This window comes from Pogoniulus pusillus, chromosome Z (assembly GCF_015220805.1).
Source record: "Pogoniulus pusillus isolate bPogPus1 chromosome Z, bPogPus1.pri, whole genome shotgun sequence".
NCBI classification, from domain to species: domain Eukaryota; kingdom Metazoa; phylum Chordata; class Aves; order Piciformes; family Lybiidae; genus Pogoniulus; species Pogoniulus pusillus.
In genome coordinates this window covers 49,853,764-49,870,616 of record NC_087309.1, presented here as the reverse complement: position 1 = coordinate 49,870,616, position 16,853 = coordinate 49,853,764, and the positions used below count along the sequence as shown (strand labels likewise).

The 16,853-nt window shown below is 39.1% G+C and overlaps 1 protein-coding gene across 2 annotated transcripts in view; it reads right to left on the bottom strand.

Annotated features, from left to right (window-relative positions):
• AP3B1 (adaptor related protein complex 3 subunit beta 1) overlaps positions 1-16,853 on the bottom strand; it is a 179,346-nt gene that overhangs the window by 84,740 nt on the left and 77,753 nt on the right. For both annotated transcript variants that reach the window (XM_064176486.1, XM_064176485.1), the window contains exons 14-15: positions 10,371-10,480; positions 1,448-1,624 (exon numbers count right to left, since the gene is read on the bottom strand). In XM_064176486.1, coding sequence (XP_064032556.1) covers positions 1,448-1,624; positions 10,371-10,480 — 287 coding nt within the window. The remainder of the gene's footprint in view (positions 1-1,447; positions 1,625-10,370; positions 10,481-16,853) is intronic.

Below are 16,853 nucleotides of genomic sequence, written 5' to 3'. Positions count from 1 at the left end.
CTGACCAGCCTATTGCCCTTCTACAGACTTGTAACTACATCTATTTGGACTTTTGTAAAGCCTTTGATACAATTCCCTGCAACATCCTTCTCTCTAAACTGGAGACACATGGATTTGAGGGGTGGACTGTTCAGTGGATAAGAAAGTAGTTGGATGTCCGCATAGAAAAGGTAGTAATCAACAGCTCAATGTCCAGACAGAGACAGCTGACAAATGGTGTCCCTCAAGGGTCTGCATTGCAACCAGTGCTGTTCAGTATCTGCATCTATGATATGGACAGTGAGATTGAGTGCACTCTCAGCAAGTTTGCAGATGATGCCAAGCTAAGTGGTGCGGTTGATAAGACTGAGGTACAGAATGCCATCCAGAGGAACTCGGACAGGATGGAGAAGTGGGCTGAGAATCTCACAAGGTTCAATAAGAAAGTGCAAGGTCCTGCACTTAGGTCAGGACAGTCCTTGATGGGGGTGATGAAATTGAGAGCAGCCCTGCAGAAAAGGACTTGGCAGTGCTGCTGGATGAGAAGCTGGACATGTACCAACAAAGTGCACTGCAGCCCTGAAGGCCAATCGCATCCTGACATGCATTAAAAGAAGTGTGGCCAGCAGGTCAAGAATGGTGATTCTGCTGCTCTGATGAGACCTTAACTGGAGTACTGTGTCCAGCTGTGGGGCCTCAAACACAAGAGAGAAATGGACCTGCTGCAGCAGATCCAGAGGATGGCCACAAAGATGATCAGAGGGCTGGATCCTGTGAAGAAAGGTTGAAAGAATTGGGGCTGTTCAACCCGGAGAAAAGGCAGCCCTGGGGAGACCTTATGACTACATTTCAATACCTCAAGGGGAGCTATGGGAACCCTGGGGAAGAACCGTTTAGAAGAGCTTGTAGCAAAAGAATGAGCAGTAATGGTTTGAAACTGCAGCAAAATAGATTTAGGCTGGACATAAGGACATAAAAGAGGAAGTTCTCACAATGAGAGTGGTATAATATTGGAATATGTTGCCCAGGGATGTGGTTGAGGCCCTGTACCTGGAGATGTTCAAGATGAGATTTTATGTGGACCTGGACAGCCTAATCCAGTGGAGGTGTCGCTGCTCATCGCAGGGTGGTTGGACAAGATAACCTTTGAGGGTCTCTTCCAATCTGACACACTCTGTGAGTTTAGAAATCTTTTATATTTAGGCAGATTAAAAAGTCCACTATTTCTCAAAAAAAGAAATAAGGAAAAAAGAGTGATCTCATTGCAATGTTCATATTTACCATCTGGTACACACTTAAAGACTCATGGTTAAATTTACCCTGTTGGATTTCTTAACAACCGATGTTCAGCTTTTCTTCATTTGATAATATGGACTAGTTCTGGATACTTACATAAAAGAAATCACCACTGTTACACACAGACTGTAAAAAAAAGCTACTGTGACTCTAAATAAGAGTTTGAAATTACCTGCTTTGAGTTTGTTAAATAGAGTTTTGCACCCAAATTTAAGATTTGCAGCTTTACAAGGTCATCCTCATTAGTGAAGCTCTTGGCTGTCTTTCTCAAAACATCAGGTGCGATCTTTGGAACTCGTTCACAGTACTCACCGATGAGCCAGAGAATGCTGGCTCTGGCTACTGGAACCTGTGAAAACATGAGCCCTCTAAGTTAACATAGTCACAAAGGCTACTTGTACATTTCTAGTTGTGTTCAGTATCGCATTAAACAAAATTCTGTTTAAAGAAAATTACTGTGCAAGAAATTCAGACCCAAATTTAACACTGTGGTTCACAGATTATTCATACAAACGTAAGAAACAGACCTTGCCCCCAAAACCAGGTACGATCATTTAGTAAGAGAGAGCAGGAATGGAAAGAGAGGCACACAAAAGTGATGTGTTTATCTTCACAATGCAAGCTGGGAACAGAATCCAGACCAGGTTACCCCGAATATGTTGAAACAAAACAGTGATTTTTTTGGTAACTATGTTTATATTGTAATGTTTTCCAACAACACAGTTTCCTCATATACTGCCTAGCTACTTTAAATGCACAAGAGTTTCTTTAAGACTACTGCTATATTTCCTTATTTTTATGTAAAATGTTATGACAGTGAGATTCATATTTCTGCAAATGTCCAAGGCCAGCTGAACACAGAAGAGACCAGAGTTCGAGACCAGAGTTCATAATTTCTGAATGGGATCTAAGAGCTGAAAACTCTCCGACCAGAAACTTCACACAGGTTTTACTGTTTTGGAGCTACCTGACTGTTTCATTTAAATAACTAGCAGTAGAAGATTTTAGATGAATTACAATAGGAATCAACTCTTAAGTACTCTATGCTGTATATACATAACATTTTAAAGTACTGATTTCCAGTTACATTCACGAAAGACAACAAAGAAACTACTGAAAGTTCAGGATAGCATACCCCACACCATGGTCCACAGTCCCTAATACATGACCCACTAAGCAATACTGCTGAAATACTGAGTATACTCAGGAGAAATTTTAATGATTAAACATGATGCAGAGCACAAGAAGATGGTAACAGCTTTGAATGAAAGCTTCATTGCCTCTGTACCTTCACTTTGTTACAAATACACATGCCAACAAGAACGTAAACAGCCATGTCATGGGGAAAACAGAGGACTGTCTCCATTGAAAATGTGATGGTTTGGGTGTTACCCGTCCCCCCACACTTTAGAAGGTACCCAACTAGACTCAGCCGGCTCTGGGAATATAAATGAAGCTATTTATTTACAGCTAGCACAATATACATGCAGATATTTACAGTATATACAGATATATACAGAAATATACAAGGTAAAAGGTGATACAGGTACACAACTCCCCTCTCAGAAACCTGAGTCCCCAGGAGGGGCTCTCAACCACCCCTGCACCTTCCACCTGCCCCTCTCAACCTTACCCCAGTCCTAAGGAAGAATAGAGGTTCAGCCAAGAGGTTAAGAAGCAAAGGCGAGTGGCAGGTGAGGTTAGGGAGATGCAGCTCAGTCAAAGCCCAGCCCAAGAATGCAGACAAAAAAATAGTGAGAGAGTTATTTAATGTTTACTTTCTTCTTGTTCAGCAAGACTCTGAGGGAAGTAGACATCACCATTGTTTTCCTTTTACAGCCTATAATCTACTTTTTCTCACCAAAACATTCTAGCCTGCTTCAAACTAGCACAGAAAGACAAAGCAATCAAATCACAGAAAGACAGAATACTGCAGTACAAGAATAAAAAGAACCCTCAACAGATGTCAATTGTAAATATAGAAAAGATGCTTATGGTGGAGGTAGCAGTGTATTGAGAGTAGTGTAATACATATGTAAACAGTAACCGAGATAAAGGTGACTTATTTTTGGTGAGCTTACAAAAAAATTAAATGGTCTTGAAGCTTACAGTGTGAGAGAGGGGAACAAGCTGCCAGACAGCTCCTAAAAATAAAAAGAACTTCAAATCCAGTCAGAATATGCTCATCTGTGAAACTGTAAGACAGATGCCATTACTTGTACACTGATTTCAGGAGGGAAAGAGGTTATTTCTAATGTTCCATGTTCTAATGCATTAAGACCTCACTCCCAATCTATTATTTTAAATTGGGCTAAAGAATAGTAATTGAGTGGTACATTAAATTTTCCACTCTTGGAGTAGTTCAAGTTGCCTGCTGTACAGATAGATACCTCTAAATAAGAATATATAGGCAACTTCAGACTTTAGCTATGCTAGATTTATTTTTCTAAGAGTTTTCATTACAGACTTGTTAAAATATTAGAAACCTACAAGAGACCACCAAGTACCAGAGTTCGAGCAGCAGCTCAGAAACATCCATTTTCCTTTTATTGTCTTTTCATAAAGCAAAAATAGCTCACAGAGCAGAGCAATTTTAATAATAATATTATGAATGACAAATGCTGGTATTGCACTCTTTCTAGCTCAACCTAGAACTACACTTTAAAGCAATGAAATATATTTATGCACTTAAATAGTGTGCATTAATCACAGTGTTCCACGCTTTCATTTTTTTTATGTTTGTAAAAATGTAATTATTAGATTAACAAACTAGTTGTATAATGTAAAATTCACCGACTAAAATAAAGCCTAATTTGGAAAAGAGTGATAAAAGGCAGACAGACAAAATTTCTTATGAGAGTCTGCCTTTTAATCGTGTGGTTAGCTTGCTATTTAAATACCGTAGATATTAAACACAGTTTTGTGCAACAAGAATCAGTATCAATTAGAGACTTCTAGAAGGAAATCCTATCTGGAAGTCATTTTAATGAAAAGTGTGTTGAATTGATGAACTTAATGCTTCTATGTCATTGGATTCATTTGGGATCAAAATTGCACAGCATTTTTGAATTTCTTTTTTGCTTTATAAGCCTTCCAGCCCTCAGCCACGCAATATGAAGTGCATGATCCTGCAGCCTTTGTTTTCCAGGGCATTCAAAACAGCAAATAAGAAATGAAACTACTTGTAGACCTTCACTGCCTTTTCCAGTAAAGCTTAAGTAGGGACCTTGAACTGACAAAAATACAGGAAATAATACCTTCATTATTCAGCCCTACTCTGCATTATCCTCAAAGGCAAACAGGACTGTAAACTACTTTGCCTGATGTTTTATTCCATATGCCCTGAGCAAGTGGTTAAGTGCACTTTTCAAGCCTTAGTACCAGAAAGCAGTTTCTACTACCATTTTAATCCACTTCCTGACTGGAGGAGAATCAATAAACGGTTAAACAAAAAACAAACAAACAAACAAAACAACAAAAAAAAAACCCTCAAGCCATTCAGACCCTATCCTCTTAAAGTAAAACTCTGCTTACTTATAACAGTTAAAGGAAGGCATTATAAAGACTTTACAGTTCATTCTAAGCACCAGAGTTTTTAAATTATTGTAGTTCAGCTCTAATCTTATTATACAACATATTAGGCTAAAACACAACTTAAGATTGCCAATTCTGAGTACCTGTAGTTGTCACAGGTACTCAGAGAGAGATTCAAATTGCAAATGCATTCCAATTCTCTGCATCCAGAAGCATATTAGGTTGTTTAAAGTTATATGCATACATCTTATTTTTCTTTAAATTTACAAATACTTAGCCTGTCTTTATTCCATCATGATGTGTTCCTCCTCACCTCTAGATTAGAAAACACTTCAGACTTCTCCTGTATTTTCACACCTATTTTAGCAGGAACTAGAACTAAGGCTGTAATGAAAATCAGGGATGTCAGAAGCTATAAAAAAGCAAAAATCCTGCCTTAGTAGGATTATGAAGGAAAGCCTGGAGAGAAATCATAGCAGAACTACCACCAGAGAGAAACCATTCACTACAGGCTACAATTTACCATCATAAATTAGATTTCTAGAAAGAAGAAGGAAGAAACTAATTTTGAAACTACTGCAGCTTGTTTATACAAGGAAATACACAAATGGAGGCCACCATGAGACATTCTCATTCAGAGCCTCATGGGGGTCTTCAACCACCCTGACATCTGTTGGAAGGACAACACAGCAAAGCATCAGCAATCTAAGAGGTTCCTGGAGTGCACTGATGATAACTTCCTCCTCCAAGTAGTAGAGGACCCCAGAAGAAAAGGTGCTATGCTGGACCTAGTTCTCTCCAACAAGTTGGGGCTGGTGAGCGAAGTGAAGCTAGAGGGTTGCCTTGGCTACAGTGACCATGAAATGGTAGAGTTTAAGATCCTCAAGGTATCAAGGAGGGTGCATAACAAACTCACGTCTCTGGACTTCAGAAGAGCAGACTTCAACCTCTTCAGGGACCTCCTTGGCAGGGTATCACAGGGAAAAAACTCTGGAAGGAAGGAGGGCTCAGGAAAGCTGGTCAATGTTCAAGGATCCCCTCTTCTAGGCCCAGGAGCAATGCATTTCAAAAAAGAGGAAGGCAGGTAAGAATGCCAGGAGGCCTGCATGGATGAATAGAGAGCTCCTGGAGACACCTAGATGCAGGAAGAAAGCCTACAAAGAGTGGAAGCAAGGACAGGGAACCTGGGACGAATACAAAGAAATTGTTTGTGCAACCAGAGCTCAGGTTAGGAAAGCTACAGCACAGATGGAGTTGAATCTGGCTAGGGACTTTAAGAACTTCTTCAGGTACAGTAGTGAGAAAAGGAGGACTAGGGAGAACGTGGGACCTTTCCAGAAGGGAAATTGAGAGCCTGTAGCAAGAGAATATGGATAAGGCTGAGGTGCTCAATGACTTCTTTGCCTCAGTCTTCAATGGCAAGGGCTCCAACCACAGTGTCCAAGTCCCAGAGGGCAAAAGTAAGGACTGGGAGATGGAAAATCTACCCACTGTAACTGAAGATCATGCTGGTGAGCACCTAAAGAATCTGAATGTGCACAAGTCTATGGGGCCTGATGAGATCCACTCATGGGTCCTGAGGGAACTGGCAGATGAAGCTGCTAAACTACTGTTCATTGTATTTGAAAGGTCACGGCAGACTGGTGAGATTCCTGCTGACTGGAAAGGGGCAAGCATAACACCCATCTTAAAGAAGGGAAAAAAGGATGACCTCAGGAACTACAATCTCACCTCTGCCTGGCAAGATCATGGAGCAGATCCTCCTGAAGGCTCTGCTAAGGCAAATGGAAAACACAGCAGAGGTGATTGGTGGTACCCAGCAATGGCTTCACTGAGGGCAAATCAAACCTGACAAATTTAGTGGCATTTTATGATGAAGTCACAGCAACAGTGGACAAGGGAAGGGCAAATGATGTCATCTACCTGGACCTAAGTAAGGCATTTGACTCTGTTCCACATGATATCCTGGTCACCAAATTGGAAAAACACAGGCTTGATGGAGAAGGAATTGGCTGGATGGTCACATGAAGAGAGTGGTGATCAATGGCACAATGTCCACCTGGAGACCAGTGAGATGTGGCATCCCTCAGGGGTCAGTGCTGGGACCAGTGCTGTATAACACCTTTGTCAGCAATATGGACAGAGGAATTGAGTGCACCCTCAGCAACTTTGCAGATGACACCAAGCTGCGTGGCACAGTCAACTTGCTAGAGAGAAGGGATCCATCCAGAAGGGACCTGGACAGGCTGGAGAGGTGGGCCCATGCCAACCTCAGGAAATTCAACAAGGCCAAGCATAAGGTCCTGCACCTGGGTGGGTGCAATCCCAAGCACAAATACAGGCTGGGAGGAGAATGGCTGGAGATCATCTCTGAGGAAAAGGATCTGGGGGTCTGGGTTGATGAAAATCTCACCTTGAGCTGGCAGTGTGCACTTGCAGCCCAGACAGCGACCATGTGCTGGGCTGCATCAAGAGAAGCATGGCCAGCAGGGCAAGGGAGGTGATTCTCTCTCTTTACTGTGCTCTCATCAGACCCCACCTGGAGTACTGTGTGCAGTTCTGGAGCCCCCAACACAAGAAGGACATTGAAATGTTGGAGCGAGTCCACTGGAGGGCCACGAAGATGATCAGAGGGCTGCAACAGAGCTGCTATGAGGACAGGCTACAGGAGTTGGGGCTCTTCAGCCCGAAGAGGAGAAGGCTTTAAGGAGACGTTGCAGTAGCCTTCCAGTATCTGAAGGGGGTCTACAGGAGGGCTGGGGAGGGACTGTTTACAAGGTCTTGTAATGACAGGATGATGAGTAATGGGTTTAAACTGGCAGAGGGGAGATTAAAACTAGATGTTAGGAAGAAGTTCTTTACAGTGAGGGTGGTGAAACATTGGAACAGGTTGCCCAGGGAGCTTGGGCATGCTCCCTTCCTGGAGGTGTTCAAGGATAGGTTGGATGAGGACTTGAGCAACCTCTTCTAGTGGGAGGTGCCCCTATCTATGGCGGGGGGTTGGAAATAGATGATCTTTTTAAAGTTACTTCCAACCTGAATCATTCTATGATTCATTGCTAAAATGAATTAAGAAAAATCAAAAGAGGTATACTTCAGACATAAAGAAAAATGTCTTTGGTTATTCCTGATTAATTAATGTAAACTAACAAATTAACTTTAAAACTTAATTCTGCAAGTGTTTGCACTTAGATTCTGCAACATAGGTGTTCTGAAGGAAAGGCCTTCTGAAAGAGTAGATCAAGTAACTTGATGACAGACATTTGACAGTAAAATCTTCCAAAAGCTTTTGAGAAAGGACCTTAAAATCATCAACCTTTACAGGGTGGAAAGGCACTCTGAACAAGAAAGAATCGAATAATAGAAAGACAAAAACTCTGTCACATTGGAAGGCAATTGTCAGCTGTCCCACAGGGGAAAACGTACAGTTCAACAACAGGTAACCTAGAAAATGCTGTCTAGTGAGGAGACAGTCTGCTGACCACTTATCATTTTCTGATAGTCTACAAAAACTCATTATTAAAGAACAAGTATGTCAAACTAGTTCAAGTGCTGCACATGGATTTTTTAACCCTTCTCATTCAACTTAAAAAAGGATTTTCTTTAAAAACAAAATTCCTTGTATTTAAAACTTTAACTATTTACCCAGAAATATTAATTGTACAAAACAGCTTACAAAGCTCTTTCAAGTGTTAAAACCAGAGTATTTATAAAATAACTATTTTGTCTATAACATATGTGGAAATAAGATGACAAACTCACTTGGCAAAGAGCCAGAAGAGGTGCCTAATAAGATTACACACAATTTATGAGATAATAATTATCAAAATATTGCAGAAGGTTTCTGAAAACACAGGTGATTATAATAAAACAGCTAACACTTATCTGACATATAATTAGCAGCAGTATCTTACAGTTTCCTTTGACTCTGAACATAATTAATCCACTAGAATTCTAATTTCTTTAAATCAGTTCTGTTGTTTGATCATCAGCACCCAGTACCTAAAGATGTATCTCTTCAGTAAACAAAACCTAAGACTGCATTTCCTTTTTCTCTTAACATTCCAAACTTTGTGAAATTCAAATAAAAGATACACTGGTTCATAAACTGTTTACTGTCCCATCATCAATAAATATTGGTTCATAAACTGTTTACTGTCCCATCATCAATAAATATTGGTTCATAAACTGTTTACTGTCCCATCATCAATAAATGTGGGATTACATGAAACAGAACAGTTTTATTTATATCTTCTACCGAAAAATACTCATTGACAGATCAAGGTCCGTCACCTTTGGGGTACAGTGCAACAGGTAGCTAATAGTCTTCAACTCTATATTATAATTTAGGATAGCCCACTAAATGCTTTATCAATAACTGGAACTGCGAGGAGAATCTGGGAAGTAAATATTGACATATCTATATGTCAATTTAATCTACGGATCAATAATAGGCAATAATGCAAATTTTACTGCTTAAATGATACAGAATCTTAAGTACCCAAAACCCAAAAAATGTGACCTCAAGAAATACTACACCACACTCACAGCATCATGTTTGGAACCATGAAAAGGTCAGGTAATTTGGGGATAGAGAAAAAGATTTGGAATAGGACTTTTTTAAACTTCACCCCAGATCAACAAGACAACAGTGGTTTCCCTTTTTTTTTTAAATGCTAAGTTACCCACTCCACATTCTAAACCTGCTATTCATCTTGGCTGTGACAGTTTGGGTGTTACCTGACCCCCAACTCTTATGGAATCACTCAGACTAGGCTCAGCTAAGCTGGAAGTTAAGGAATGAAGCTTTATATTTACAGCTTAGCACAGTATACAAGCAGATATATACACAAATATATACAGTTATATACAAGTTAAAAGTAACATGGAAACACAATTCTCTTCTCAAAACAATCAGATTGCCAGGAAGACTCCTGACCCAAAGCTCCTATGCTTCCCCTTCCCCAATCCTCCTTTCAGAAATAACCAGAATCTCATGTGATAAATCTGGAGATCTGAGGTGAGATGTCAAAAAAGATGAAAAGAAGGTTTGACAAAAAAAAGGTTAGGTTGGATTAGAGTTAAGCAGAGGCAACCACACAGACCAGACCACCAGTAAGAAGGAGCAGAACAGAAGATAATGCTGAGAAGTGTGTGAGAAGTGAGTGTCCTACCTACATTTTGACTAGTTGCATTTCTCAGCAAAAGAATGGGTCACACAGGGTACTGTTGGTTGGGTTTTTTTTCTTCTCACATCTAAGGATTTAATTTTTCTCAGTAAAATATTCCAATTATCCTCAAACCAGCACATTGGCCCAACAGTATTAACAATATTCAACATTTCCATGGATCTCTTTCAAAATAGAGTCTCAGATCTCAGGCACAAATCATTGCCATTTAATAGGTTCTACTTCCTCTTCCTTAAGGTCATGAAAAAATTTCTGTCAAAAGTTGAAAATTATTTTGTATTTCTCTAATATATGTATTTCCACTTCAAAGGAGATGGTGTGATTCTTTTCCCAGTCAATAACTAAGATAAGACAGTGTGCACAAATACTCACAGTAATGTTATCCAGGAGTTTAGCCATATGCTTAATAATTTCACCATGGTGCGCTGGCTGGGTTTGCAGCAGCTTCTTAATGACCACAACACTTTCAGCAACTACAATTTCTGTTTAAAACAAAACAAATGATTAATTTTTAAAGCATTTATGCAAAAGAAAAAGACATAAATAATTGATTGTAAAAGATGTTATGAGCTTTCAAAACATGCTTTGCAGAACTGAATTGTATTTGCTTGGTAACAAAGATGTAAAGCACTAAGTCATATAAGCTCAGCTTCAAGCAAAAAGAGAACAGAGAAATGTTCAAGATATTATCCTATCACATAGTATTTTGGAATTGCTTTTTAGGAAAGCTGCACTTTGTATTTTTTTCTTTTAAAATTGAGCAATAGCATGAAAGAAACATGTGCTTTTCACTGAGATTAAGCATATTCATAAGTAATTAATATCCTGCATTAAAATAAAAGCACTTGTTTATTTTTCAATGAAATATACAACTTCAAAAGCAACAGCTCATTTATACATAAAATAAACGCCCAAACACTTCCTTGGCACTTTTTCACCTTCTAAGCAGTCTTTCTCATGTCTGCCACCAAATCCCTAGTACACTGAAATTAAGCTTCTAAACAGTAAAATCACTGTAAGATTTATGCCAAAAGGCATGCCCTGCAATGTGCAACTACTGTAACAAGTAACATTCACAGCCAGATCAACTTGTATAAAATGCATCATTTTTGAAGTAACCCCACTGGTGCAGAAGTGAGTTTCTATGCAAGAAAAAACTCATCCTGTAAGGAAAGATGAAGTAAAGTCAAACATAGCAAAAGCTGAAACCAAAACAAAGACTACTCTAAGAGTTCAGCATAATTCTGATTTACATTTATACTACAAAAAGGAAGTAACTATTTCTCCTGAACTATCAAACTTTAAAACACAGAATAAGCCCAACTACCACTTCTTAAACGTTACACAGGTATTCCTACAGTTCAAGAGTTACTTGGAGACACATATTATTAATTTAGCAAGCAAGCAAGACAAAGTTTCAAATGAAGAGTATGCTTAAGAGATGTAATTTTTCTACACTGATTTCTCGAAGCAATGTTAACATGATGTCTTCACATATCTCAAGGTATTGTCCAGTCCTACAGATAAATTTAATTCAGATTATGATCAGGTAGTAAAATAAGACAACCATTCTCCAAATGTTAATTTATAATATGGAGTATTTAGAGGGGAGGATGTTGTAATGACAACATTTGTCATAGATTGTTTTCTAATACTACTCATCAAGGAGAATGGTTGCGCAAAATAAAACTGAATCAAAAAACCTGAGCAGACATGAAGTCATTATTAAAAACACCTGCTGCCATTGTAGAACTGATCATGATAAAATGATGTGCAGTAGATTAAGTGTCACTATAGGAATTGCTTTAATGCAATCTGTGGGAGAAAATGTAAAGAACTGAATGAACCAGAACTATAAGCAAATAAACTAAAATGGTTTCTGTTACATGAGTATAGATGCCAAAACAGAAAGTACAACCAAAAGCAAAAGTAATTTGCACTAGAACACAGACTAACACAGTACAGAAAGTAAAAGAGGATATTTTGAGTCTTGTGAAGAATCCAAAATAAAAACATTAAATGGAAGACAGGCATTTAGGATTAAAGACAAAAAACTTTAAAAAAACCCTATGACAGACACACATAAAAAAAACAAGAGATAAAACTGGCATTCTGATGAGCACTAAGACAGTTTTAAAATGCAATTCTTCTAAAGAAATTAGCAGAAACAAACACGAGAATTTTAACTCGGATTGTAGATTATATGTAAAGGGTCATAAAAGGTAAATAGATCCACAGAAAATCTGATCAGAGGTGCATTTACCAATAAAGGATTCTGAAAGAGGTATCAGCAACTTTAATTTTCACAAGTCATAGGGAAAATCTTATTACAACATTCACTGTGGGCTTTCTTCAAACAACGTGGAGATTGTTACTCTGAGTGGGATAATTTCTGAAGACCTGGGAGCATGACAACTTTTTAAAAACCTAAAGTACATTACTTCCTACAATGTTCTGCTTTCCAAATAACTATCTGTGTAAAACATTAATAATGCAGTGGATAGTAACTTGTGAGGAGTGAACAACACACTTTTCCAAAACTAAGAGGAAACCTGGAGAAAGACCTAGCAATGAATGTTTTACTGAGGAACATTCAAAAGCAGCATTCTGAAATGCTACATTTGATACTACTGATGTTGAATCAAACTTTCTTCTACTTACATTACCCAACACTTCAAGAAAGTAAAATACACACAACTTAAGAATAGTTTACCCACAGTCTTTAGTTTGTGTTATCAGTATTTCTGAAAGCAAAACTGCATAAACTGTTTTTGGAAGGAATACAGCACTTGAATCTCATAGCAAGGCTGCGCAAATGATTAAGTGCTCCCTCAGCACGTTTTCAGGTCACACTAAGCTGAGTGGTGAAGTTGACTGAAGTTAAGTGGCCTGTGGTCAGTTGTAATTATCAAGGCAATTCCTTAAATAAGATGCATTAGTCAAATGTGAAAAGTCACACTGAAGAGACAAAGTAACTTTTCTTTTTATATTTCCTTTGATAAACGAAGAAGGAAAATAATTCTCAGCCCTCAGCATGGCTTCCAGAAACAAGGCCCTGACATAGAAATTTTCTCTGCCTATTTCATAGAATCATAGAATTGTTTTGGCTGGAAAGATCATCAAGCACAATCATCAACCTAACACAAGCAAGCTCAGGTTTGCCACGACTCTGGGCAACCCAATCTAATGGAGTATGTCCCTGCTCACTCCAGGGGGGGTTGAACTAGATGACCTTTGCAGGTGGCTTCCAACTCTATAAACATAGAACTCAAACCATTCTACGATTAAACCATGTCCTGAAGTGCCATGTCCCAACATTTCTTGAACATCTCCAGGGATGGTGACTCCACCACTTCCCTGGGCAGCCTGTTCCAATGCCTCATCACTCCTTCTGTAAAGAGTTTTTTCCTAATCTAAACCTCCCCTGACACAATCTCAGGCCACTTCCTTTCACTCTATCACCTGATACTAAGGAGAAGAGACAAACACTTACCTCACTACAACTTCCTTTCCAGTAGTTTAAGAGAGCAATGAGGTCTCCCCTTACCAGATCAAACAACCCTAGTTCCCTCAGCCACTCCACGGAAGACTAATTTTCTAGACCCTTCCCCAGCTTCATTGCCTTTCCCTGGATATGCTCAATGTCCTTACAGTGATAAGTCCAAAATTCAACAGTATTCAAGGTGCAGCCTCATCAGTGCTCAGTGCAGAGGTATAATCATGGCCCTATTCCTGGCCACGCTATTCCTGATCCAGGCCAGGATGTTGCTTGCCTTCTTGCACACCTGAGCACACTGCTTGCTCACGTTCAGCTGGCTGTCAACCAGCACCCCCAAGATCTTTTCTGATAGGCAGCTTTCCAGTCACTCTCTCCCAAGCCTGCAGCCTTCTAGGGGGTTGGTGTGACCCAAGTGCAGAACCTAGCACTTGGCCTTGTAAAACCTCAGACAATTGGCCCTGAACCATTGATTCATCCCATCCAGATCCCACAACAGAGCCTTCCTACTCTCATGCAGATCAACACTCCAACTCAGTTTAACATCACTTGTGAACATAATAAGGGCACCCTCAATTCACTCACCCAGGTCACTGATAAGGATTTTAAAGAGAACTGGCCCAAGTACCGAGTCCTGGGAAAAACCACTAGTGTCTGACTGGCTGACTCCATTCACCATCACTCTTTTTGCCCAGACATCCAGACAGTTTCTGACTCAGTGAAGTGTCCATCCATCCAAGCTACAAGCAGCCAGTTTCTCCAGAAGGATGCCATGGGAAATGGTGTCAAAGACTTTAGTAAAGTCCAGATAAACAACATCCACAACCTTTCCTTCATCCACTAAGCTGGTCACTTTGTCATAGGAGATCAGGACCTGCCCTGCATGAACCCATTCTGACTGGGCTTGATATGTAGTTGCTATGCACATGCTGCATAATGGCACTCATGATAACGTGGTAAATGACTCTCCCCAGCACTGAGGTCAGACTGATAGGTCTGTAGTTTCCTGGGTACTCCTTCTGACCATAGTTGTGGATGGACATCATGTTTGCCCATCCCAGTCAGTACCCTCAGGTGTATGTCACCTGTCCCCAAAGACTTGTGTAAGTCTAAGTGGTGCAGCAGCTCACCAGTAATCTCCTCTTGGACTATGGGGGCTTTGTTTTGCTTCCCATTCCTATCTCCCAGCTGATATATCTGTAAGTGCTTTGTTTAAAGTCAAATTTTCCCTATTCAGGAAGCTAGAGATTATGGTAAAACCCTCCTGTTTCAATCATAGAAGCATATACAGAAACCAGAAAGTTCAATGATGAGACATTTAGACCTCTGTAAAGAACTATTCCACCTGGACCTGACTGGTTCCAGAGACTCTTTTGCAATGTAATGTCACTCTTGATTCTTAGCACCCAATTTCCAGAATGATTAAAGGCACAGCTCCTGTGCCAGATAGAGCCAGGATACCTTGTCTGTTGGGTTGTATCTATAGTAAAGGATCTTCCAGAATAAATGCATAGAATTAGAAGGTGTTTTTTACACAAGCTTGTTCTTCAATATTTTATTTTTATTTTTGTAGAAGTGATTTGGTCTTCTCTCTTTTGCAGTCAAGTGAATTCCCCATAATAAGAAAACAGGGCAGAGAATTGGAGCCAACTTTGGTTTCAGGGACCTCAGAGTCTCCTGGACTTAGCAGCTTGGACTACACACTATGTAAATGCAGCAGATGAACAAGGCTTTGAATAATCATGGCAACAGTAGTATGGGAAACAGACTGCTTGCATAATTAAAGAGTGAAAGTTAGAGGAAAGCAAGATTAACCAAGATTCTTAAATTTATTCTCCTATATATACTAAATCTATTTTTTATTCTGTCATCATTCCCAAAACACTTACATTCACTAAGCTGTAACTACCACCTGAGGAAAGGTAACATGTAAAATATGCTATTCTATTAATTCCTTAAAAGAAAAAATAAAGACACAGAAGCTACAGTTAAGCAATTTGCCAGCTGCCAAGTTTAAAAGATCCTCAATATGTCCTTTGCAATCTTCCAGAAAAATAAGATTAAGAACATAATGTCATTTGCTAGACAACTACTCAGAAACAGTCAAGAAAACTGATCTTGTTGAGAAAGACCTTTGCATGCATGCACATGCATGTGTGTGTATATGTCAAATTACTTTTAAGAAAATACTTAATTTAGAAGCTAGAATAAAAGAAAAAAAGGTCTATTCCTATTATCTCAGTTGCTTCTTTGCAAAAAGAAACACTAAGCATGAAAACAGAATGAAGGATTAGCAAGTAATAAGCTCAGAATTTTGAAATTATGGTTCTCATTAAGTTATGGTTCTATTATTTTATTTAAGACAGAATGGGGATTTTTACACACTTGCAGGAGCCTACTGATCAGGAGGCAAACTCCCAGTAGAACAACATTTGAAGCTCGTATTTTTTACATGGTCATTGATGAATGTAATACAAAATAGTGTATTGTGCAGACACAGCCTTATACCACAATATGGGAAGGTATTTTAAACACAGTTGATAATGAGAAAAGCATAAAGGTATGTAAGGTAATAAGCATTATGAAATTGAAGTTAAAACTGATTTAACTGGAATTAAAACTACCAAGCTGCACACTGAATCCTCACAGGAATTTCTGAAACAATATGAACTGAGACAGAGGAGGACCTGTAATTCATATACAAACAAGGGAAATTTCTGAGTGCATCAATGGGTCACAGGATGACTATGTGCTGCCAAAGTGATGTCCCTAAAAAAGGCCTTCTTAGGGTTACCATGAAACGTCCAGAAAACATGGAGAGGAATTAATGCTGTTTCTCAAAGCTTTGTGCAAACCTCACTTGAGTTCTTTGAACAATGCTAATTACTCCAGACCACCCCAAATTTATGCTTTTCCTCCTTCCTGACAATACTATTTTCAATGACAACTTTCTTAATTCTAATATGGTTGGATAGTTGCAGTAACATAGACTGTACATTATATAATAATAATCCAACACCCTTACTGACTTCTGTGCTGTATTTATAGGCAAGTCCTAAAAATATACACTATTCTCAGTATTGATTTACAGTGCTGCTATATCCCATTTGACTTTATCTGGTCCTTGTTGTGTTCCTTAGTGACCTGCAACTCCATTTCACTGTGTAAATATAACAGAAGGCTAAATTACAAAATCAAGCCAAATTTGGGGCCGTTTATTCTATAAATATTTAATAAGCTTTTTTCCAGTTGGCATTTATGCAATAAAAAATTATTCTAAGCTTCCAGCACCCTCTACAGGCTAACCTTCTTGATGCAACTAAACATGAAACCACTCTCAGCTATGGTAATCACAACAG